The sequence below is a fragment of the Notamacropus eugenii genome, chromosome 3, assembly GCF_028372415.1.
Source record: "Notamacropus eugenii isolate mMacEug1 chromosome 3, mMacEug1.pri_v2, whole genome shotgun sequence".
Taxonomy (NCBI): Eukaryota; Metazoa; Chordata; class Mammalia; order Diprotodontia; family Macropodidae; genus Notamacropus; species Notamacropus eugenii.
The window spans coordinates 314,786,069-314,810,281 of NC_092874.1; the positions used below are offsets into that span (position 1 = coordinate 314,786,069).

General features: G+C 39.4%; 1 protein-coding gene across 1 annotated transcript in view; it reads right to left on the bottom strand.

Moving 5' to 3' along the window:
• Window positions 1–24,213, bottom strand: part of LOC140496668 (stimulated by retinoic acid gene 6 protein-like) — a 127,467-nt gene that overhangs the window by 67,052 nt on the left and 36,202 nt on the right. The window contains exons 3-9 of the mRNA XM_072596733.1: window positions 22,628–22,728; window positions 20,996–21,126; window positions 19,385–19,505; window positions 17,351–17,396; window positions 12,755–12,883; window positions 8,507–8,577; window positions 3,729–3,840 (exon numbers count right to left, since the gene is read on the bottom strand). Coding sequence (XP_072452834.1) covers window positions 3,729–3,840; window positions 8,507–8,577; window positions 12,755–12,883; window positions 17,351–17,396; window positions 19,385–19,505; window positions 20,996–21,126; window positions 22,628–22,728 — 711 coding nt within the window. The remainder of the gene's footprint in view (window positions 1–3,728; window positions 3,841–8,506; window positions 8,578–12,754; window positions 12,884–17,350; window positions 17,397–19,384; window positions 19,506–20,995; window positions 21,127–22,627; window positions 22,729–24,213) is intronic.

Sequence of the window (24,213 nt, forward strand, 5' to 3'; positions counted from 1 at the left end):
TCGTAAGAAGAATGATTTTTGCTCTGGAAATGTCTGAACAAGGGAAAAAAATAGTTAACAGGAAGCTGATACCTAATCTTGGCAATGAGACAGTAGGACAGTAGCTCATTGCCCTTAATGAGTTCAAGTCACCTGTCTCAGAGGAACTTATGTTCTTGAGTACTGGAAGGACTGTTGGATTGATTGCTGAATGATTTTGAAAGATTGGAGAGAATAACAGACATACCACAGAACCAGAGAAAGGCAAGTGTCCTGATTTTCAGGACAGAAAATAACTGAATTTGTAAGTCATGATCTACCGGAAAGGGGGAGGAAGACACGTATTAAGTGCCTCCTATGTGCCAAGCTGTGTGCTAAGTGCTTTACAAATATTTCATTTGATTCTCACAACAACCCTATGAGGTAAGAGCTTTTATTATCTCCATTTTACAGTTGAAGCAACAGATGATGTTCAGCAACTTGCTGAGGGTCGCACAGTTGGTAAGTGTCTGAGGCAGGATTTGAATTCATGTTCATGTCTCTAGGTCCATCACTTTATTCACTGCATAACCTACCTTACCTAGCAGTCCAGATTTCCATTCCTGGTAAAATTTCTCCTGTCCTGTCCAGAGAATGCTTCTGGCAGGTGTGGCAGCTGTGAAGGGTATTATCAAATTTAGGTAGAAATTCTGAGGATGAGAGGTATTGGTTGGAATGGGTTTTCAGGAAATTTTCTTTGGCAATTCAATTCAATAAACATTTATTAAAAACCTACTATATATAAGACACTGGAGACACAAAGATGAAACTCTTTACCTTTAAGGGTTCTTTAAAGGACACATGTTGCACTAGGTAAATAAATACAAGAATAACTGGATATTGAATAAAACACTAAGAAGTGGAAGGAAAAGGAAGCCCTTCCATGTAGGAATACATCTGAACTGAGCCTTGAAGGAAGCTAGGGATCCTAAGAAATGGAGGCACTGAAGGAGTACATTCTAGGAATAAGAGAAGTTCCAGAGACTGGAAATAGAATGTTGAATTTGGGAACAGCTTGTATGCCTTTTTGGCTGAAGCACAGAGTAATGTAAGTAAAGTAAGAAGAAATGCCTGGAATTATAGACAGGAGCCAGGAGCCAGGTTATGGAATGCTTTAAATACCAGACTGAGAAGTTTGTATATTAGGTAATAGGGAGCTAGTGGAGATTTTGGAGCAGAGGAGCAACATGGTCAAGCATGAATCTCAGGAATCCTTATTTGGAAGCTCCACACAAGATGAATTGGGGAAGAGAGACCAATAAAGAAGCTGAATGAGGGAGGCAATAAAGAGCTGAGAGATGAGAGAAGGAACTAGGGTAGGGACTCTGTGAAGGGAAGAGATGTGAAGTTAGAATGTACAAGACTTGGTAATAGGCTGGGGAGCAGTCAATTGGTGGGGTAAGGAAATGATAAGTCAGGGATGACTCTGATGTGAATTTGGATGACCTGGTGTCTTTCCCAGAAACTGGGAAGTTTGGAAGAGGGATAGAATGGGGGAAAGAAGAATGAGTTCTATTTTGTTCAAATTGAGTTTGAGAAATTGATGGAACAACCAAGTAGAAGTAGGTAGTCAGGAGATGTGGGCCTAGAGAGAGATCATGGATGATTTGGAAGCCATCCGTATAGAGAGCAATTATACTGTAGTAAGTTGATGAGATCACCAAGACAGTATATAGAGAGAAGAGATTTCAGAACAGAATCTTGGGGGACATATATGCTAAATAGGTAGGAGCTGGATACTGATTCAGGAAAAGTGACTGAGATGCAGTGGTCTTAGTAGTGGTTTTCATATCCAGAAAAGGAAGCAGTGATTACTAAGAGCCAGGTAGCATTCTTTAGAACAAGTTATGCCATACTATCCTCATGCTATTTTTTTTTACAAGTTACTGTAATAACTTGTAAATAGTTAAATAGATAAAAAGAAGTATTATAAGGGCAGATAAAGGGCAATGCTGTAAATAGAACATACCTGGATTTAAGAAAAGCATCTGGCAAATATCACATACTCTCCTTATGAATAAGGTGAAAAGGTGTGAGTTAGATGATAATGGTATTAGGTGGATTAATAGAAGCTTATACATTTAGACCTGGAAGGGACCTTTGAGGTCACCTAATCAATTCCCTTATTTTACAAGTACTCACTGAGAGCAAATAGCCTGACTGGAATTCAAACCCAAATCCTCTAAGTATGTCTACCACTCTCTTCTTTTCTATGTACTCTGCTTGCCCCTGCCATGCTTCCCACAAAAAATGGACCAAACCATTACCAAATAGTAATTAACAGATCAGTATTACCAATAGATCAAATTACCAAATAGTAATTAATAGATCAGTATTACCAATAGATCCAATTATCAAATAGTAATTAATAGATCCCTATGAACTTGGAGGGAGATAATCCAGTGGTGTAACCCATTCTGTTGAACGCTTTTATCAGACTTAGATGAAATCAAGGGTGTGTTGATTAAATAGAAACCTAAGGGAGAATGCTAAAATTTCAGATAACAGAGTCCAAAATCTTATCCGCAGGCTAGAAAGATGGACTGGAATATTGTATCTGAAATACCAACCAACCAACACACCATATGTGTGTGTGTATGCATATACACATACATATATATGTATGTGTATATCTGGGAGTTGTCTTTATGGAAATGATAATTAAACTCAGAGGAAGTGATGAGGACACCAAGGGAGAGTATAGTGGTAAGATGAGGGGGCCTAGGATAGAACATTGGGAATCACCCAGAACTAAGACGCACAATTTGGATGATAAAACAGCAGAGGACGCTGAGAATGGCCACTTCCCAGAAGCCATGCCTCTCAATTCATCCCAAGACTATGTGGGCTGCCATACTGAGTTTGCTGCTCATTAAAACCCCATATCTTTTTCAGTATGATCATGACAGTAAATTGTTGCTGTGATATATTGACCTTGCAATGTTTTAAGCAAACGCGAATATTATATTTGAGATTAGCTAAAGTCTAAAACATCAACCCTTAATGGCCCATGATACTTAAAAAGACATTTTTAGATCAGAGCCTTGAACTAAATTGAATTGGATCATTTACATGGCTAGGTATTCAGAGATAACTACATTCGACTGAAATTCTTAAAACTTACATGTAAAATCTGAAAGGTTTGTGATCCCTAGGAGTGTGGAAACTCCCTACAATAATGGAAAATGCAAATCCTGTGACTAGGAAGTTGTTCAAGGTATATATTGGTCAAGTGGGCACACAAGTAGAAAATGTCTAAAGCTGGATAGATAAACACCTTCCTGCCTCCAAGTCCAGACCTCTATCTACTAGCACTTGTAACAAGCATGCACTGGGTTGAACTCCTTTCACAAAGCTAGATGAAATCTTTATTCTAGGTTAGTAGATGGGGTTCCTAGGGCTTGAACTGGTGTTATTTTGTCCCTATCCTCTGACAAAGCACAGAAAGGGAAGGTTAGTCCTGTCTTTCCTCACTTCCTCCACCCCCTCCCCCCCAATCTGATTGGCTTCTGGGATAATCAAATTATGAAAAGGATTCTTTAGAAAAAATATTATTATATAGTTAACTTCACTAGTGAATTCCCCTTAGGACATTTAAAACAAAGATATTGAAAAAAAATTCACCTTGTTGAGTTTCTCAAGAGCATGTCTATTGTACAAAGTGATATCTTCTCATACTTGTGGCCTAGAAGAGGTTCTGATTTACTTACAAGATATAAGCAGATGAAGGCTAACACAGTAGAACCAATCATTCGACTTGGGAACTGAAAATATGGATCCCACTCATAGATCCTACGTTGGAACCAGGATTTTTCTTCTCCTCTGTAGATAGATAAATCCAAATAGATCTGAGGTGGATGAATAAATCATAAATTTTTAAAAAAACTATGCCTGTCTTCCTCATTATGTGGATGTCAGAATCTATTCCTTGTTTTAATTTTGCAGAGAAATTTCTGTGAAGTCATGTTACTTCCCTGTGCTTGTTCCCTGCACATACTAATTTCTGTTCTAGGCTACCTCAATGTTCTCATAGCACATAAGTACGTGCGAAGCTTATTTACGAAATGCAAGTGAAGGAGTTGGGTGATGCAGTGGATAGATATTGGACCTGGAGTCAAAAGACTCATCTTCCTGAATTCAAATCTGGCCGTAGACATTTACTAGCTGTGTGACCCTGAGCAAGTCGCTTAACCTTGTTTGTTTCGGTTCCCCATCTTTAAAATGACCTGGAGAAGGAAATGGCAAATCATTCCAATAGCTTCTCTTAGAAAAACCCAGATGGGGTAACAAAGAGTCAGATATAACAGAAATGTCTGAATAACACATCCCTAATAATAGACAAGGAGGGATGCTTAGGGTTCTGTGAGGCTTATGAAGTCACACATGAGTTATGTGCTTTGAAAAATTTAAGTTGCTATAAAATAGAAGGTGTCATTATATCTGTACAGGTGCCATATCCTCATCCACTTTATTAAGATACCACCTTTATAACTGTCTCAGAGGTCAAGTCGTACCTTTGTTTGCCAACTTTCATGACAATGAAACTTTGTTAGAAATATGAAACTTCAGAGGAAAATGTCAGTTAATATAACACTTATTAACATTTGTACCAGATGCTGTGCTGAGTCCTGGACGGGGAGAGGGGGACAAAGAAAGGCAGAAAACAATCCCTCCCCTCCAGGAACTCATGACCTAATAGGGAGACCAGCAAACAAATAGCTTTTTAAACAACTATAACCAGGATAGATAGGAAATTACAGAGGGAAGACTGTAGAATTAAGAGGGATTGGGAAAGCCTTCCTAGAGAAGGTAGAATTTCAACTGGGACTTGAAGGAAGCCAGGAGAGGGAGATGAGGAGGGAAAACATTCCAGGCATGGGGGACAGTCAGAGAAAATTCCTAGATTCCAGAGATGGAGTGTTTTGTTCATGGACTAGGAGGTTGGTGTCCCAGGATGGAAACACACTTGATGGAATGTAAGGTACGGTAATTCTAACCCTAGCAAGGTTCATTTATTTATTAAATATTATTGAAGGCTTACTATGGGCTTGCTCTGTGCTACATTTTTTGAGTTGTTACATGTTATCATGGTTTGATTGCATTTTTATGCTCCCTTACCCCTGTCCTCCTGAAAGTGCTGCTTGGTATGTTAAGTACTTTCAAAACAATTTTTTCTTGTTGTTTGTCTTTCATTCTTGTCCCTCCAATGCTGTTAGTGTTCTCCTTAATTTTATATGCATGTCTTTCATATGCATTTATACACACACAAACATACACACATATACCTATACACATATACATACATATATTTACTTATCTGGGTACCTCTTGTTTTCCCTAGTAGAATATAAGTTCCTTTAAAGTAAGCACTGTTCTTTACTTTTTTTGTCTGTATCATAGTTGTATCATTTAACAAAAAATTATTGAACTGAGCTTTTATTAAATGTCATAGTTGATATTCGTGATATATCTAATTACTCTATATAATCTTCATATTGTAAAAAATGTATACAAGTTTAAGTGGTCACTTTTAAACTGTACTACAAGAGACCAACCTGAAAATTGCCTAGAAAAAAAATGGAGATAGAGTAGGATCTCTGTGATTTTTTTCCTGTTCTCTGGAGGTGTGTCATTCAGTCTTTTTTTCAATCACGTTCAACTTTGTGATAAAGTAAGCAAGAAAATTTCTGAGTCCTGCCATTTTAGCTCAAGGGAGGTGTGTGTTGTCACTGAGAAGGAGGAAAGAAGAAGAGCATCTCCAAAAGATTGATTGGGGAGAATGGGATGAAATAGCAGCCCACCCCCATTCAAAGAATCATAGAGAGGGGAGGTAAAGCCAAGATGGTGGAGTAACAGCGTGAACTTTCTAGAGCACTGCCCCCAAACCCAGCCAAATATCTGTAAAAATGGATCTAAACAAAATTTGAAGCTGCAGAACCCCCAGAATGACGGAATGAAGCAAATCTCCAGCCCAAGACAGCCTTGAAAGTTGCTGGGAAATGTATATTGTGCCACACTGGGAACAGAGCTGACTCAGACAGGACCTGAGCAGGCCTTACAGAGACTGAATCTCTCATACCTGTGGTGGTTTCCAGACTTCATGACCCCAAAAGGCTGAGGATAAATTAGAGGTCAGTGGAAACAGCCTGTGGCATCACTGTGAGAGAGTGGAGTGGTGTGGCAGCAGTGGGGAAGGGAGGAAGGAACCCATGGCAGTCACTGCAGTAGCAGGGGCAGCAACAGCTGTTTCTGGAGCTCTAGGCCCACAGATTGCGGGGGGATCAAGCGGCTGACAGTTCACTCCCTACCCCCACTGGAAGCAGAGAACTACCTTGACAAAGAGCTCAAAAGTCAAGCAAATGACTGGGGAAATGAGCAAAAAGTGGAAAAAGAATCAGACTATAGAATCTTACTTTGGTGACAAGGAAGACCAAAGTGTGCAAACAGAAGAAAACACAGTCAAAGCTCCTCCATCCAAAACCTCCCAGAAACTTATGAATTGATTCCAGGCTGTGGAAGAGCTCAAAAAAGGATTGTGAAAATCAAGAAAGAGAAGTAGAGCAAGACTTGGAAATAGAAATGAGAGCGATGAAAGGAAATCATGAAAAACGAGTCAACACCCTGCTAAAGGAGACCCAAAATGCTGAAGAAAATAACACTTTAAAAAATAGACTAACCCAAATGGCAAAGGAAGTCCAAAAATCACTGAGGAGAAGAATGCCCTAAAAAGCAGAACTGGCCACATGGAAAAGGAGGTACAAGAGCTCCCTGAAGAAAGATTAGAATGGAGCAGATGGAAGCTAATGACTTTAGAAAAAATCAAGAAATTATAAAACAAAACCAAAGGAATGAAAAAATAGCAGACAATGTGAAGTATGTCATTGGAAAAACAACTGACCTGGAAAATGGATCCAGGAGAGACAAGTTAAAAATTATGGCACTACCTGAAAGCCATGATCAAAAAAAGAGCCTAGACATCATCTTTTATGAAATTATCAAGGAAAACTGCTCTGAGATTCTAAACCAGAGTGTAAAATAAATATTGAAAGAATCCGCTGATCACTTCCTGAAAGAGATCCAAAAGGAAAAGCTCCTAGAAATATTGTAGCCAAATTCCAGAGTTCCCAAGTCAAGGAGAAAATATTGCAAGCAGCCAGAAAAAAACAATTCTAGTACTGTGGAAATACAATCAGGATTACATAAGATCTAACTGCTTCTACATTAAGGGATCAAAGGGCTTGGAATATGATATTCCAAAAGTCAAAGGAGCTAGGATTAAAACCAAGAATCACCTACTTAGCAAAACTGAGTATAATACTTCAGAGGAAAAACTGGTCATTCAATGAAATAGAGGACTTTCAAGCATTCTTCATGAAAAGACCAGAGCTGAATAGAAAATCTGAGTTTCAAACACAAGAATGAAGAGAAGCATGAAAAAGTAAACAGGAAAGCGAAATCATAAGGGACTTACTAAGCTGAACTGTTTACATTCCTACATGGAAAGATAATATTTGTAACTCTTGAGACTTTTCTCAGTATTTGGGTAGTTGGAAGAATTATATACATATAGACAGAGGGCACAGGGTAAGTTGAATAGTAAGGGATGATATCTAAAAAAATAAAATTAAGGGGTGAGAGGAATATATTGGAAAGAGAAAGGGAGAAGTGGAATGGGGCAAATTATCTCTCATAAAAGAGGCAAGAAAAAGCTTTTCAAATGGAGGGGAAAAGGGGGGAGGTGAGAGGGGAAAAGTGAAGCTTACTCTCATCACATTTGGCTTAAGGAAGGAAAAACATGCACATTCAATTTGGTATGAAAATCTAGCTTATACTAGAGGAGTAGGGGAGAAGGGGAAAAGTGAGGTGTGAGGGGATGATAGAAGGGAGGGCAAATGAGAGGAGGGAGTAATCAGAAGTAAACACTTTTTGGGGAGGGACAAGGTCAAAAGAGAGAATAGAATAAATGGGGAGCAGCATAGGATGGAGGGAAGTATAGTTTGTCTTTCACAACATGACTTTTATGGTAGTCTTTTGTATAACTACACATGTATAACCTATACTGAATTGCTTGCCTTCTCAATGGGGTGGGTGGGGAGGGAGAAAGGGAGAAAAGTTGGAACTCAAAGTTTTAAAAACGAATGTTAAAAATTGTTTTTACATGTAACTGGGAAATAAGAAATACAGGTAATGGGGTATAAAAATCTATCTGGCCCTACCAGAAAATAGAAGATGGGGATAAGGGAAGTGAGGGTTGTGATAGAAGGGAGGACAGATAGGGGAAAGGGGTAATCAGAATGCATGGTGTCTTGGGGTGGGGGAAGGGGAGAGATGGGGAGAAAATTTGGAACTGAAAATCTTGTGTAAATGAATGTTGAAAACTAAGAATAAATAAATTTAAAATTAAATAAAAGAATCAGGGAAGAATGATGAGAGACATGAGAAGTCAGATGGCCTGCTTAAGTTGGGTGTAAATAGCTGTCTTACTTACTGCTCTGGAGGTTTCCTCATGAGTTGTTTCACATGCTCTGCTTGATGAACTTCCAGAAAGGATCTTTCTTCCTATAAGAAAGGAGAAGGGTTTTGATCTTTCTAGTCTCCTTATAATTTACTCCCTTCTCTGCACTCCATGATCCAGCTGCATTGTTCACTTGCCATTTCTTACTTATGACATTCCATCTTCATCTCTGTGCTTTGGTCCTGGCAATCTCCCATGCCTGGAATATGTTCCTTCTTCCTGTCAAGCTAATGAGTGTCTCTGACTTCCTTCAAGACTCAGATCAAAACCCACCATCGTTTAAACCCATAGGAAGTGATGAGAACAGCTAGTGCCTTTTCTTTTAGATTATTGATTGTTTCATTGTGTCTAATTCATTGTGACCCCATGGACCATAGCACACCAATACTGTCCATGGGGCTTCTTGGTAAAGATACTGGAATGGTTTGCTGTTTCTTCCTCCAGGAGATTAAGGCCAACAGAGGTTAAATGACTTGTCCAAGGCCACACAGCTAGTAAGTATCTGAGGCCAGATTTGAACCCAAATCTTTCTAACTCCAAGCACAGATGACTTGGTCATTTAGCTACCTCCTCCACTTTTAGATTACCTGCATCCTGGGCCATCTCCAGTTATCCTAAGGAATATCAGGTCACTGGATTCAGATGGCTCTGGAGGAGAAGTGAGACTGGTGACCTGCACAGCCCTCCCTCACTCAAAACAAAGTCAAGTACAAGTCATGTCATCATTTCTCTGATGGCATGGTGTTCTTCGGCAATGAAGGACAAACATGAAGGATGAACGTGACCTTCCATCTATCCTGAAAATATCTTGTATATGCCTGGGAAGTAGGCACTATTATTTACCCCTTTTTACAGATGAGTAAACTGAGGCAGACAAGTTGAGTGACTTGCTCACACAGCTAATAAGTGACTGGGGCCATATTTGAACTCAGTCTTCTTAACTCTAGGCCCCATACTCTATTTACTATGCCACCTAGATGCCTCTGCTGAGACTATTATCCTCCTGCTTACCTGTGCAGTTTATTGTTTTGTCACTTTTATATCCCTAAACTGCTGAGATTTCTCCCTATTTTCAAAAATTACTGTAATGCCCAAATGAAGCATTTTCTCTATTCCCTCCCTCTTTTTATAGCTCCTTAATTCCCATAGGCAACAGATTTCTATCTCCTATGCAGAAATAAGAAAGAAAAATGCTCTGGTCTTATGTCTGCTCATCTACCCTAATTTCCCTAATATCCCTCTTGGAACTGAAGAACTGAAACATTGCCAAAGTGTTAGCATTTATATCAATGTGAGTTTCTGTCATAGAGATGGAACCCTTTTTCTATGTTAAAAAAGGGAAAGCTAAAGACTTATCTTCTCCCCCTCGCCTTCCTCGTGGTCCTTCTGGGAGTTTCTAGGAACTGAAATCCTCTGTGTGTGAGAAAAGAGTAAGATGAACAATGAAGGACAATTTATAAATACAGGTATTTTTAATGCCAAAATTCGATCCTCCATAGCACCTGGATAATCACTGATTTAAATGTTGCATTGATAGTGATAGCCAGTGGAGAGAGAGCCAGTCTTAAAGTCAGGAAGACTTGGGTTTGAGTGGTGCCTCTGACACACTCTGACTGTATGTCCCTGGGCAAGTGACTTAACCTCTGGGCAACTCTGACTGTAATTTGAAGAAAAGACGACAACTTACATTGCTAGAGAATCACCTCACTTAGGAGTTCTCCCTAAATTGAAATCACAAATCTTGTCCCTGTCCCTGTTGACATAATGCTTTGAGATTTTTATGGTGTTTTCCTCCCAGAAATTCTGTGAGTTGGCTAATAGAAACAAGCATTATCCTTCTCACTTTATTAATGAAGAAACTAAAAATGAGCAGTTAAGTGACCATGGTGTCCAAACCTAGTAAGTTTTGCAGGTAGAATTCAAATTCAGGCCTTCAGACTCCAACCCCATCCCTCTTTTCATTACATCAAGCTGCCTCTTAAGTCTAATGGATTAAATGAGAATTCACCACCTTTCATAAGCCACAGGAGGAATATCTTCAACTATCACCTGGGACCAGAGCTGTAACTAACAATTTATGTACCTGGCGGGGGGAGTCGTTGGAACGTTAGGGAGGGGGCAGAAGTGACAGATTCCCTGTTCATCACATGGAAGCTGCAGATGTGGGGGAGAGGCCAAGAACTTCCCTGGATGAGATATGAAATGAGTCTTATGGTAGTTTATAGTATATAGTATATACTATACAGTATATAGTATAGTAGTTTCTTATTTTAACAAAATATTCTTGCTAACTAGGCGCTGGCTTCATTTATTGCTCCCCATTGGTACCTTCTAAAGTTGGTACTCCAGAGCAGAGCCCCTGTCACCCTGTCTTAGCTATGACCTTTTCTGAGTTACACAAATGCTATGGAGTTGTGGGAAAGCCTACCTGGAGTGGGGAACCTGCGACCTTGAGGCCACAACCCAGGATTTGTTCTGTGAAGTTTAGATTCAGTTAAAGGGCTGCACTTGAGGACCTAGAGGGCCACATGTGGCCTTGAGGCCAGAGGTTTCCCACCCTTGGTCTAGACACAAGAAGTCAGATGCAACTGAAAGAGTTTGCTCTATTAAGGAGGGAAGACCTTATCATGGCTTATATGGATCAGTTCTTTGCTCTGGATCACCACCTAATTGGGAGAAGGTGATAAAATGAGCTCCACTTGTCTGATTGAGGCAAGAAAGATTAAGGGAATGCTAAGTGATAGGGAAAATATTTCCTGGAAGAAGAAATGGAAAACAACTCCAGTATCTTATTTTGCTTGTTTTGTAGTATTTTTTATTCTTTTTCCATTTCCCCACACAGGGACCATGACTCATTTTCAAATTTGTCAGTGCATTTCACAGCAAAATAAACAAGGGAACTATTAAGTAATTGTGTGTAAAGGAGATCTTTTTCATGTGTGATTCACAGCATTTTGGATAATGCTGCACTTTGAGAAGCCCAGTTAGTTGAGAGAATATTGATGCTATGTTAGGTGACTCCATGAAAGGCAGCAAGAGGTTTTGGGAGGAGATATAATGGGAGAGGGAGAGGGAGAGAGAGAGAGAGAGAGAGAGAGAGAGAGAGAGAGAGAGAGAGAGAGAGAGAGAGAGAGAGAGAGGAGAGAGAGAGGGAGGGAGGGAGAGAGAGGGGGGGAGGGAGAGAGAGAGAGGGAGGGAAGAAAGACAGACAGTGGAGGCAGATAGATGGAAACAAAGAGAGATACAGATAGAGACAAAGGCAAAGAGACAGACACATAGAGATAAAGGGACAGAGCCAGAAGAAAGGATAGACATAAGAGAGATAGAAAAGGGAAGAGAGGAGAGAGAAGAAATAGAACAAGGGGAGAAGTGAGAAGAGAAAAAGAAGAGAGGAGATAGAAAAGAGAAGAGAGATAAAGAAAACAAGAAAATAAGAGAGACAAAGAGAAAGACAGAGAAAAGGGAAACAGTGAGAAGAGAGAAGAGAGAGGAAGGAAGGGAGAGAGGATATGAGAGAGGCATTCTTTGAGAGAAATACCTTGTGGAGAGACGATATGGAAAGAGGAGAGAGACAGAGAAACGCATTCTTTGAGAGATACTTTGGAAAGAGACACACAAAAGGACCTGGAGAAATGCTTTGGAGAGAAAATGTTTCTTTGAGTGATATCCCTTGGTTCAAGCTGGCATCTTATCCTGCTCTCATCAAAAGGGTTCACTTGCTTGTGTGTTTTTCTGATACACTCTAATCTTGGTAACTTCTCCAATTTCTCTTTGCTTTTTTGCTTGGATAAATGAATTTTCTTGACATTCATGATTTCGATAGTCTTTTGAGTAACCAGCATTTGGTGGGAAGTATCCATGCCAGTGAGTATAAGTTTAGGGCTACCCATTAAAGTCTAATGACAAGAAAGTAGCTATTGTTTTCAACCTATTGTACCCCTACACTGTCAATGTTTAGGGAAGAAGACAGCGATGTAATTTTAATCAGTACCCGTCTTAGAGACTCATGACCCTTTCTTTGTTTCTCTCCAGGCAGGAAGTAAAATCTCCCTTGGAAAAGGGGTGGGCAAGCTTCCAAGGATATTTATTCCAGCCATATTTTAGACAACACATATGTGGACATACATATCTTACATGAGCACACAGACATCTTGCATAGATAATCATAAAGCTGACCATTTTTTAAAAAGATGATGTGATGTGGAGATGGGTTCTACTCACATTTTGAGCCTCCAAACCTAGATGAATCTTCAGAGCTTTTACAAACATGTACACAAAACGGCCCAAGAGGAAAGCCAGACACAGCAGGGAAGGCCAATAGAAAATAACTGTTTCATATGCCCCAATTAGCTGCAGTGGAAATCAAAACAGATAAATATAGGACTTCAGAAGCCTTATACATAAGAAGAAAGGAGTATTTGCTCCAAATATGGTAGAAGTTTGCCTTGGTTACCCTCGCTTGGCTATGATTCATTAAAGGAGGCTTAGAGGTTTTCCATCTAATTCTGCTCCACCAACCCAGTGCCATTTTATGTGGAGGAAAATGAGCCTCAGAGAGGTAGAGAAACTTGTTCCAAGTCAGGCCACTAGTATGTGGCAGAGCTGGTACTAGAATTGAGGACTTCTGGTGCTGACATTGTGAATTGGTGGCCCAGTGGATGAGTACAAATCAGGGAGACCTGAGTACAAATCTACCCTTAGATGCTAACTAACTGTCGGAACCTGGGAAGTCACTTCACCTCTATCGATCTCTGTTTCCTCAGTTGTAAAATGGGCGTAATAATAGCACCCAACTCACCAGGATATTGTGAGAATCAAAGGACATAATGTTTGTAAAGTTCTTAGCACAAGGCCTAGCACATAGTAGGTACTTGATAAATACTTGGTTTCTCCCTTCACCACCATCTTTTCACTTCCTTCTTATGTTGAGAAGAGAACTTGATCCAAGGAACAAATGGGATAATATATGTGAAGGTGGTTTATAAACCATATAACTTGATATCCAGATGTGAGATATTATCAATAGCATTGTTCTCTTGAGGGGTGGTTTGATGTAGTACTTAGTGGGATGGCCTTTAAGTCAGGAAGACATTCTTCCTGATTCTGAACCTGAGTTCTAATCCTACCTCTGACACATGGGCTTGCTCTGGGACCAGAGACAAATCTCTTACTCTCTCTGACAATTGTCAGCTACAGAGAAGCTGTTGATTTACATCAGTGAAAGGAGTTTCCCCATTGAGAGTTCTTTAATGAAATCACAGCTCCAGACTAGTAATTTCATTATTGTTCTAATACCTGTCATTTGCAGCTGACTGCAGCCTTCTAACACTTGCAGTCTTAGAGTGCTGCTTGGGACTCAAATAGGTTAAGTGGCTTGTTCACAGTTACAGAGCTAGTAAACATCTGAGACAGGATTAGAACCCAGGTCTTCCCGCTTCCAAGTGCAATAGTTTGACTACCGTGCCAGGCCACCATAATTCCCTCTAAACTGTTAGCAGATAAGAACTTGAAATTTTATCTATTTCTAATTATCTCATTTACTTTATTAATCTATTTCTAATTATCTAATTTTATCTATTTATCTGTCGTTATTTTGCTTTTCAAAGTTCATTCCTGAAGATAAAAAAAATCTGAATAATTCAAAGGAATGAATTTCTAATAGGCAGGTGGTAGGAAAATATTTTGGTGTGTGTGTGCATGTGTGTGTGTGTGTGCGTGTGCGTGTGTGCATGTGTGTCTGTAATAGGGAAGGAAATTAGTTAGTGGTTGTCCTTTGTTCTCAAAGAGGACCGAAATGACATCACCATGATAAAATCAATTTTCAATGTGTCCTGCTGTGTCTGACCAGACCAAATATGAACTCAGAATGCTCTACTACAGATCCATGTGAATATTTGGGGTGGATACTCCAAATCTGTGCATCCTATATTTCCTTTGTGCTGTTTCAATTCTGCTTTGCTCATAAAGGGTGCAGCACAGCACCCTTTCTGATGTGGGCATGTCCTGCTGAGCAGTCCTGTACCACTGTCTTCCATGTTGCCCAATCAAATCCAAAGTTCTTGAGGCCTTGAGAGTGTCCTTGTATCGCTTCTTATAACCACCATGTGACCACCTGCCCCATGCAAGTTCTCCATAAAATAGTCTTTTTGGTAAGCATACATTTTGCATTCAAACAACATGGCCAGCCCATTGGAGTTGTGCTCTCTGAAGCATAATCTGAATGCTTGGCAGTTTAGTTTGAGTAAGGACCTCAGTGTATGGTACCTTATCCTGCCAGGTGATCTTCAGAATCTTCTTAAGACAGTTCAAATGGAAACGATTGAGTTTTCCTGGCATGGTGTTGGTAGACTGTCCTACAACAGGCATACAACAATGAGGTCAGCACAACGGCTCTGTAGACCTTCAGTTTGGTCATCAGTCTAATACCTCTTCTCTCTCCTACTTTTCTTCAGGGCCTCCCAAACACTGAGCTAGCTCTGGCAATGCGTGCATCAACCTCATTGTCAATGTGTACATACCTGGAAAGTACATTACCAGGGTAAGTGAACTTATCCACAGCATTCAAAACTTCTCCATTTGTTATAACTGATGGTTCCACATATGGATGGTGTGGTGGTGGCAGAGTGCCTGTGTTTTCTTGGTGTTAATTATTAGGCCAAAATTACCACAGGCAGCAGAGAATTGATTAATACTTTGTTGCATCTCAGCTTCAGAGGCTGCATTGAGTTCACAATCATCTGCAAAAAGGTTATGTACCAACACTTCCTCTATTTTTGTCTTGGTTTGTAGACTTTTCCAATTGAAGGATTTACCATCAGTACGTTAGTTGACCTTGATGCCTTGTTCATCCTCATTGAAAGCATTTGACAACATGGCTGAAAACATAATGCTAAAAAGCATGGGAGCAAGCAGACAGCCCTGTTTCACACTATTCACTGAGAAGGCACAAGAACATTGTCCACTATCCAGAACCCAGGCAAACATGCCATCATGAAATTGACATACAATACTGATGGGCAACCACATTTTGACATAATTTTCCATAAGCCTTCACAACTAATATTGTCAAAGGCCTTGGTCAGATCTACAAATCTTGTGTATAGATCTCTGTTCTGCTCCTGACATTTCTCCTAGAGTTGTCGGGCAGCAAACACCATATTGACTGTTCCTTGGCCCTTTCTGAAGCCACACTGGCTCTCAGGAAGATGACCATCTTTCAAGTGAAGGATCAGCCTATTAAAGAGGATTCTAGTAAGAATCTTGCCAGCAATGACTAAGAGAGAGATCCCCTGTGATTGTTACAGGTCAATCTATTCCCTTTACTTTTATAGAGATGGACAGTGGAGGCATCCTTGAGCTCCTGGGGAATAACCTCCTCTTGCCTTATAATCTGGAAAATTTCAGTCAGCTTTTGTGTGAGCAATGGTCCCCCTACTTTGTAAATCTGAGCTGGGATAGAATCAGCACCAGATTTTTTGCCACATGAAAGAAGCCTAACAGCCCTCAAAATCTCTTCTTCAGGGAAGGGAATAGGCATTATATAAATTATATAGCTCTTGTTATATACCAGGCACTGTGCTAAATGTTATACAAATATTCTCTCATTTGATCTTCACAACAGTCCTAGGAGATAGGCACTGTCAGTATCCCCATTTTGCAGCTGAGAAAACTGAGGAAAGCAGAGATTAACTGACTTGTCCAAGGCCAGAAAGCTAATAAGAGTCTGAGGCTGGATTTGAACTCAAATTTTCTGGATTCTATGCTTATCACTTTATCCACTGCACTTTCTAGTGGCAGTAGGTGGCTACTACAAATATCAGTTAGGCCCATGTAATGGAAAAGGACACCAAGGTTTATTCACCACAGTGTTGTCTAAATTTGCTCAAGTAATGCAGTGGAAAGAATATGGATATAGAGTCAAAGACATAGGTTCAATCCAGCCTCAGACACTTACTATCTATGCCACTTTAGACAAGCCATTTAATTTTCTTTGGTTCTCAGTGCCATTATTTGAAAAATAAAGGAGTTGAAGTATTTGACCTCTAAGGGACTTTCCTGCTCTGGATCTCTCTCACATGCTATGACTTTTCCATCTTTCTCAGCATCAAGTCCTTGAGCTTCAAAACTTTCCACTTGGGAGCACCACACTTAGGTGTGGGGTGCTTGGGCTTGAGGTGTTCCTGTTGTTGGACTGGCTTTGATGCTTTAAGGTTTGCCAAGTGTTTTACACTTGTTTATCATCTCATTCCAGTCTCACACAATCGTTTAAGGCAAGTAGTAGAGTAAGACTTCTTAACCCTTTTTATTTCATGGACTCATTTGACAGTCTGGTGAAACCTGTGGACACTTCAAAATAATCTTTTAAAACATGAACAATTAAAAAATATAAGTTGGGAATTAATTATAGTGAAATACAATAAAAAAAAACAAATTTATGGACAGGGTTAAAAGGAATGAATTTCCACACTGTATCCTTGTATTAAAAGTATTATCTTCATTTTAAAGATGAGGAAACTGAGGCTAAATGACTTGCCCATAATCACATCGTCAAAAGCAAGCTTTGAGCCTAGGTCAATGCTGATTCCAGCATTCTAATCATTGCTTAGTTCTGACTTAGCTTAGAGGACTATGCTTTGATCTTGGTCTATTGATTAATCCAGGCTTCATTCTGAACATTTTATGAGGAATGGGCAGACGAAGACAGGGAAAACAGTTGATTCCTCATTCTTTTATTCATTTAAATACCATTTGTACAAATTGATATTTAGAGGGCAAATGAATGTGTGAAAATACTGCTCCTTCCCTGGACTGACTTACCTGCCCGTGTGGACACTGCACAATATGCAAGATTGTGATGACAAACCTGAAAAAAACAACACCACCAATTTTAGTTGTTACTATACTCTCCTCAGTAGTTTAGCACGCCTTTGTGGAAAGAATGATTCACAGCATCACAGAACCTTAGAACAGAAACTTTGAAGACCCCCTTGTCCAATCTCCTCATTTTCTAGATTCTGAGATCTGGAGAAAGGAAATGGTATGTTTATCTCGAGTAGGACAAGGAACAGTATTAAAATATCAAATTAAAAAGAAATGAAATACCAGGACTACAATTGTATGTGCACCCCACTTCTTCACTTTCACCCTGTCCTATATGGAGAGGTAGCTAGACATGGTGGTTAGGAAGTTGGTCTCAAAGCCAGAAAGACCTGGATTTAAATTCCACCTCTGACATTTAGTGTTTGTGAGACACTGGAAAATCATTTAACTTCTGAATGCTCTGGGCAACCCTCTAAGATTGTACTTTGACAACCTTTACTGAAAGGGGGAATTTCCTCCCCTAGGTCTGTATATGAATGAAATTGTAGGCTTAGCTCTTATCCTGTGCAGCAGAGTCTCTAATGAACTGTATTTTCAAACAGTGAGCCTTACAATTACGGTGGGTCATAGATCAGGGCTGTTTACTTCTGCTTTGTATTTCATTGCTCTATTTAGGAATTTTATTGTCACAATTACATTCTACTTAATTTCAGAAACATAGAAGAAAAAAGTTCCAGCCTCCAAAGAGATTACTTGGTGAGATATGGGGGTGGTTCTGAGGGAAGTATGATGTGGCATATACAAAGACAAGAATAATACAAGGTAGAGGGTGATGGGGAAGGAGGGGTGTACTTTTGGATAAGGGGAAGATCTTTCCCAGCCATTAATAAATCCATGTGACCTGCCTGAGTCACATGAAAGCCTGAGTTATATGAGGCTGTAGTGGGAGTAGCTTGCTGAACGGGTGGAGCAGGAAGGGTGGCGCAGAGCTGAGAGGAAGTTGGACACAGCAATTAGAGCTGAGGGAAAGAGAGGAAGCAGGTAGTGAGCTGTGAGTGTTCATTTGTGGAAAGGCCCTAGCAGAAGGAAGGCTTTGCTGGTGCCCCTTGCATTGCTATTGTATATCGATTTCTTTGTTGCTATGATGGATTTGATTTTCTGATGTTTAAATAAATGTTTCGGTTCTGTCTTCCATGTGAAAAGTCCATTATGTTTTGTGATTCAGAATTACGCCAGCATATTCATAGCCACAGCAGGCTATGTGAATATCATGTTGACACTACATGGAGCTATCCAGACAAAGTACTCTAGGAATGGTTGAGGAGACAGAGAACATTTTTGGAGGACTATGCAGAAGAGTTAAAACTTAAGTTAAGCTTTAAAGCAGAGGTTCTTAACATAGGGTCCATGAACTTGTTAAAAATATTTTTGACAATTGTATTGCAATATGTTATTTTCTTTTTAATTCTATGTATTTTATGGATTTGAAAACTTTTTTTTTTCCTGAGAGTGGTCCATAGATTTTACTAGACTGTCAAAAGGGTCCATGATACAAATAAAATATTTTAAACCTCTATTTTAAATGAAGAGAAGGATTTTGAATGGCAGGGATGAGGAGGGAATACATTCCAGGTAAAAGGCATGGCTTGTAGGAATGCACAAAAGTGGGAGATGATATAATGAAGTCAGGAAACAGTAGTCCAGTTTGGCTGTGATGTAAAGTGCGTGAAGGAGACTGGGATAATGTTGAGACATAATAGCTCACAGGCTGATTGTAGAGGGTTTTAAAAGTTAGGCTCCATTTGTGCTCTACCCTTAGAGGCAATAGGGATCTAAAAAGTGAGTGAGTGAGAGATGCTAGAAAATGAGATATTGATGAAATATTCAAATAAGAACTGAGATGTATTCTCACCTTAGATATCCTGATTTCCAAAGGAGGTTACTCAGTTATTGACAAATGAAAAATAATTGTGGTTAGTGCTGCTACCAGGACTGTTAAAAGGAGCCACGTGTGAATATCATGCCTCTTACCAAATCAGAGAGTAGATAAATCCAAGGATGGAACTTATTAGTCGGAAATCTGATGAAAGGCAGGCAAAAAATGGAAAATGTGAGAGTCCGACTTCAATGCCTCCTATCAGGAGCACAATAGCTGAGAACAGAAAGTGTAAATGGTATTAATGACTTAATTACATTATTTTGTCACAATGACCACAATCATTTCTAAATAGAGTAGTCTAATGCTTCATGGAGACTACATGAATGAACCCAGGCATCAGTTTCCATGACTAGGCTTACGAGTGAATGTAGCTCCATGTAGACTAACCTCTTTCTCTTCCTTTCCAGCTGAAGTCAACGAGCATTTTGGTACTATAAGCAACCACACAATCTTCCCTTGTGCACTAGACTTTGTCAAAAGCTTGAGATCTTGTAAAGCAACATGTAATAGCAATAATGGGGCCACTAGGTGGTGCCATGATACATAGAGTGCTGGACCTGGAGTCAAGAAGACTCCGCTTTCTGAGTTCAAATCTGGCTTCAGACACTTACTAGCTATGTGACCCTGCACAAGTCATTTCACCTTGGTAGCCTCCGTTTCTTCATCAGTAAAATGAGCTAGAGAAGGAAATGGTAGATCACTCCTGTATCTTTGCCAAGAAAACCCCAAATGGGGTCACCATGAATTGGACATGACTCATCAACTAAATAGCAATAATGGCCAGCATTTATACAGCTCCTCCAATGCGTCAGGTACTGTCCTAGATCCTTTTTACAAATCTTCTTTCATGTGATCTTTACAACAACTCTGGAAGGGAGATGCTATTATCATGCCCATTTTACAGTTGAAGTAACTGTGCCTAAGAGAGGTTAAGTAACTCAGGCTTACACTACTAGTAAGTATATGAGGCAGGATATGAATTCAAGTCTTCCTGACTCCAAGTCCAGTATTCTTACCTTGTGTTCCACATACATACACACACACACACACACACACACACACACACATACACACACGTAGAAGAACTTTGAAAATTTTTAAATTTATATTTTAAGTTACATTAACAAATCAGAGTAGAAAACAAATTCAAGCAGTTTGTGGATGGATAGCTAGGGGCAGGCAAGCTGCTGTAAGTTCTTGATATTTTTTAACAGTTTTTAAACCACCATTCATTTCTGAATCCACAGACTCTCTAAAAACCTCCCAGTTATTTCTTATGGTTTGCCTAGCAATGGAGGCATGGGTGGAAATACGTATGTTAGGTATATACTCACCCATCATAGCTCTCTAATAAAAGTCATTTGTAAGCTGGTAAAATCAAAGCAAATCAATACTTATAGATAACATACAATCACTAATGGGAAGGAATTCAGCACTCAGTGCCTTATTTCATTTACTATTGTAAGGAAGCCACTGTCATCCTGGGTAAAACAGCATGAAATCCAAGAAAGATTGTTATCATGGTTTCATGGATGTAGGAAGAACTCATGATGGGACTTAATTTTCACTTTTCATACTAGCTGAGCCTTTCCCAACAAATGAGGATAGATACCACTTCTGAAGATCTCTAGAGCAGACGCATTTTTCTAAATGGAGAAGAAACCAACGTGAGTTAAAAACAACAACAAAAACAACCTCACTACCTTGTGCCCATTGTGGTACTTGCAGGGGCTGGTAGCCTTCTGAAAATAAGAACATGACTTTGTTGGCTGCAGCTCCAAATGCAATTCCATATGACCATCGATTATTGAATGTTCCAATGAAATCCAGGGGCCTGCAAACAAAATTGCTGTGTGAGCCAGGTCTTTAAATGCTTAGCATCTAATGCAGCAATTTTCCCCTACAGACAAAATTATCTGATTAAAGGCTTCAACAAGAATCTCACATTCTATTGCTTTAATTGTTCCTGGTGATCCTAGATTAGAAAAGGCTAAAACTGAGAAGGTAAAGAAACTGTTTTTGCTAGAAACAATCCTTGAAGTTTGACACTTTCCTCAAATAGCAAAGTTTTGGATCTGGAGGTTCCAAGATGCTGAAACACATTAATGGGTTTAATAGAGACAAGTGAATTTTATCTCTGCCAGCAATTTTTATTTGTAAACATTCAGTATTGATCAGACTCCCTGATCAAACTCTCTGACACTAAAAATGATAAAATTAGCAGAAATACTTCCTTGATGGAGAGTAACAAAATACTTCTAGAGCATCTATGAAACTCTAGACCTGTAGGCTTAAAGGGGGCTAGATTTGGGTGGTAAGAAAAATATAGTTGCTTGCTGGTTGTGCCATCAGGATGCAGAGTAAAGTGTACCCTGTAGACTTGGAGTAGCTAGGTGACACGATAGTGCACAGAGTGCTGGACCCCAAGTCAGCAGGACCTGAGTTCAAATTCAGCCTCAGACACTTATTACCTGTCTGACCCCAGGCAAGTTATTTAATTCTGTTTGCCCCAGTTTCCTCATTTGTAAAATGAGCTGGAGAAGAAAATGGCAAGCCACTCCAGTATCTTTGCTAAGAAAACCCCAAATGGGGTCATGAAGAGTCAGGCACTACTAAATGACTAAAAACAAGTATACTTGGAAGTGAATGTGAGTGGAATTTCATGCCATTTACTGTAGTAGATAAAAGGAGAGCAGCCAGTATCAATGGGAAAGCCAAGAGGACGTTTCTGTTATGCTGAAAGAGAGATAGATTGCCTGAAATTATTTCTTGTTATGGCTATTTTTGAGGGGGAGAGGGGAGAGACATTTTGGCCACACATGATATGCAAATGGATCTCTGATCTCATCTATGTGGATGTGCTCATCAATGTTTCAAATCCTAATCTGTTCGTTCTGCATTATTTTTACCCATAGCCTTCCTTAAATGTTCCATAGAGGATCCATATACTATGGAACTTCCTTGATTTGACATCTGGATGACACCATTGAATCACAGGCTATCTGTTAGTAATCTCTGGCTCTTTCTATGTGATTTATTCAGGTCAATAGCACTCACAAAGGCAGTGTGAATGAGAGAGAGGGGTGACTGCAGTTATTCTTGTTTTTTAATTTATTGTAATTCCAGTTATTCACACCAAGGTATGGTGTTTTTTTCTTTTCCTCCCTCTATCTTTAGTTGCAGTGATTGATATCAGACGAACTTACGGAATATATGACCTCCCATATTGGATTCTTTCATGTATGGCTTCCTGGTAAATGTAGTCACTTAAGAGCAAACATACTCTGAGGGAAAAGTTAGCATGAAATCTTAGGTGGAACCTTTGTCCAACTTACATTACAATCCCAAAACGGCTACCGAGAAGGCGCGACTTGTCATCTAGCTGCTTGTGATGGACTCGTCTTTGGAGGAAGGACAGAACCATAATTATGAAAAACTGAAGGAACAAAAAAAAAAAAAAGGCACTGGTCATGCTTACTTTTAGAGTAGAGAAAATCATGTTCTGTCCCATTCTGAGGGCAATGCATTGCACAGTAAAACTCCTTAATTATTCTGTTGCCTAACTGGGAAGAAATTAAAGTTTATCCTGAGTAGGTGGAAAGTAGAAGAAATAGCAGCTACTTCTACCATTTGCCCTCCTCCTTTTCATTCCCAGAAAGTAGCGCCTCTCCCCCTTTTTCTTCTTTCCTGTCCCTTTATCTGCTTTCCCTTGTCCTCCTCATCTTTCTCCTCTTCTTCCTAACCTCCCTCCAATTACAGCAGACTGTAGCCCATGAGGAAAAAAAAAAGACCAAGCATTATTTTCTCCTTTGATTCCTCTGACCACTCTGTTCATAGTTTGTGATCCTGGGGTAAAGAAAGCAAAAAAAAGTTGAAATGTAGAATTTTTAACTCCTAAAATGCTAATTACATTAAAAGGCTATCATGAATAGCAAATAGCAAGTAAACCTATTGATCCTTGCAAATAGCGGACATTAGAGAAGCTGTGCAGATGAGAATATACCAGAAAGAATACAGAGTTAATGAACTCTTTGGATGAGAGTGAGGTGAGATCTCAGCTCAGCTGAGAGAGTCCTGAATCTCAGACAAGGGGACAATCCTCAAAGTTTAAGGAGTCGAGCTAGAAATTAGAGACGGGTTGAGCTGTCTCCCATTTCTTCCATCTGACTATCTTTTGTTTCTCTGTCTTTGTTTCTCTGTTTCTGGGGTCATTCCCCAAGAGTCTGAAACCACATGAGTCTCATTTGAAACAAAATAATGTTGATCCTCTCCAAAGCTTTTGCCTCAACTGCAGCCTTTATGCATCCGTATTTTTTTGTACTCTCTATCAAACCAAAATCATACATATGCAACGTACAAAATGCCTTAGGTTTGGCTTGAAACTTGGGTTACAGTAGCAACAGATGGACCTAGAAGAATAAGGTCCAATTAGAAAGACACTTATTTTTAACCAAAAAGATATAACTGAAAAGCTTGATCTGTATTTTAGGGCCTGGAGAAGCATTTGATTGAAGGGAATTCTTTGCAAAGTTTGTATTTAAAAAGAAAAGTTTTGTTGGGATTTTTATTTTAAAATTTTATTGTTATTTTCAGTTTCAAATTCTCTCTTTTCACTCCTCTCCCACACTTTGAGATGATAATAAATGTGATACCTATTCTACATAAAATGTCATGCAAAACATATTTCAACATAGCCATGTTGCCAAAAAAGCAAGCAAAATGAAGAGAAAAAATATACTTCAATCTGCACTTAGAGTTCATCAGTTTTCTGTCCGAAGATGGACAGCATTTTTCATCATGAGTCCTTTGAGATTGTCATGGATCGTATTGAGTAGAGTTGCTAAGTTTTTCGCAATTGATTATCTTTACAATATTACTGTTATTTTGTACATTGTTCTCCTTCTGCTCATTTCACTTTGTA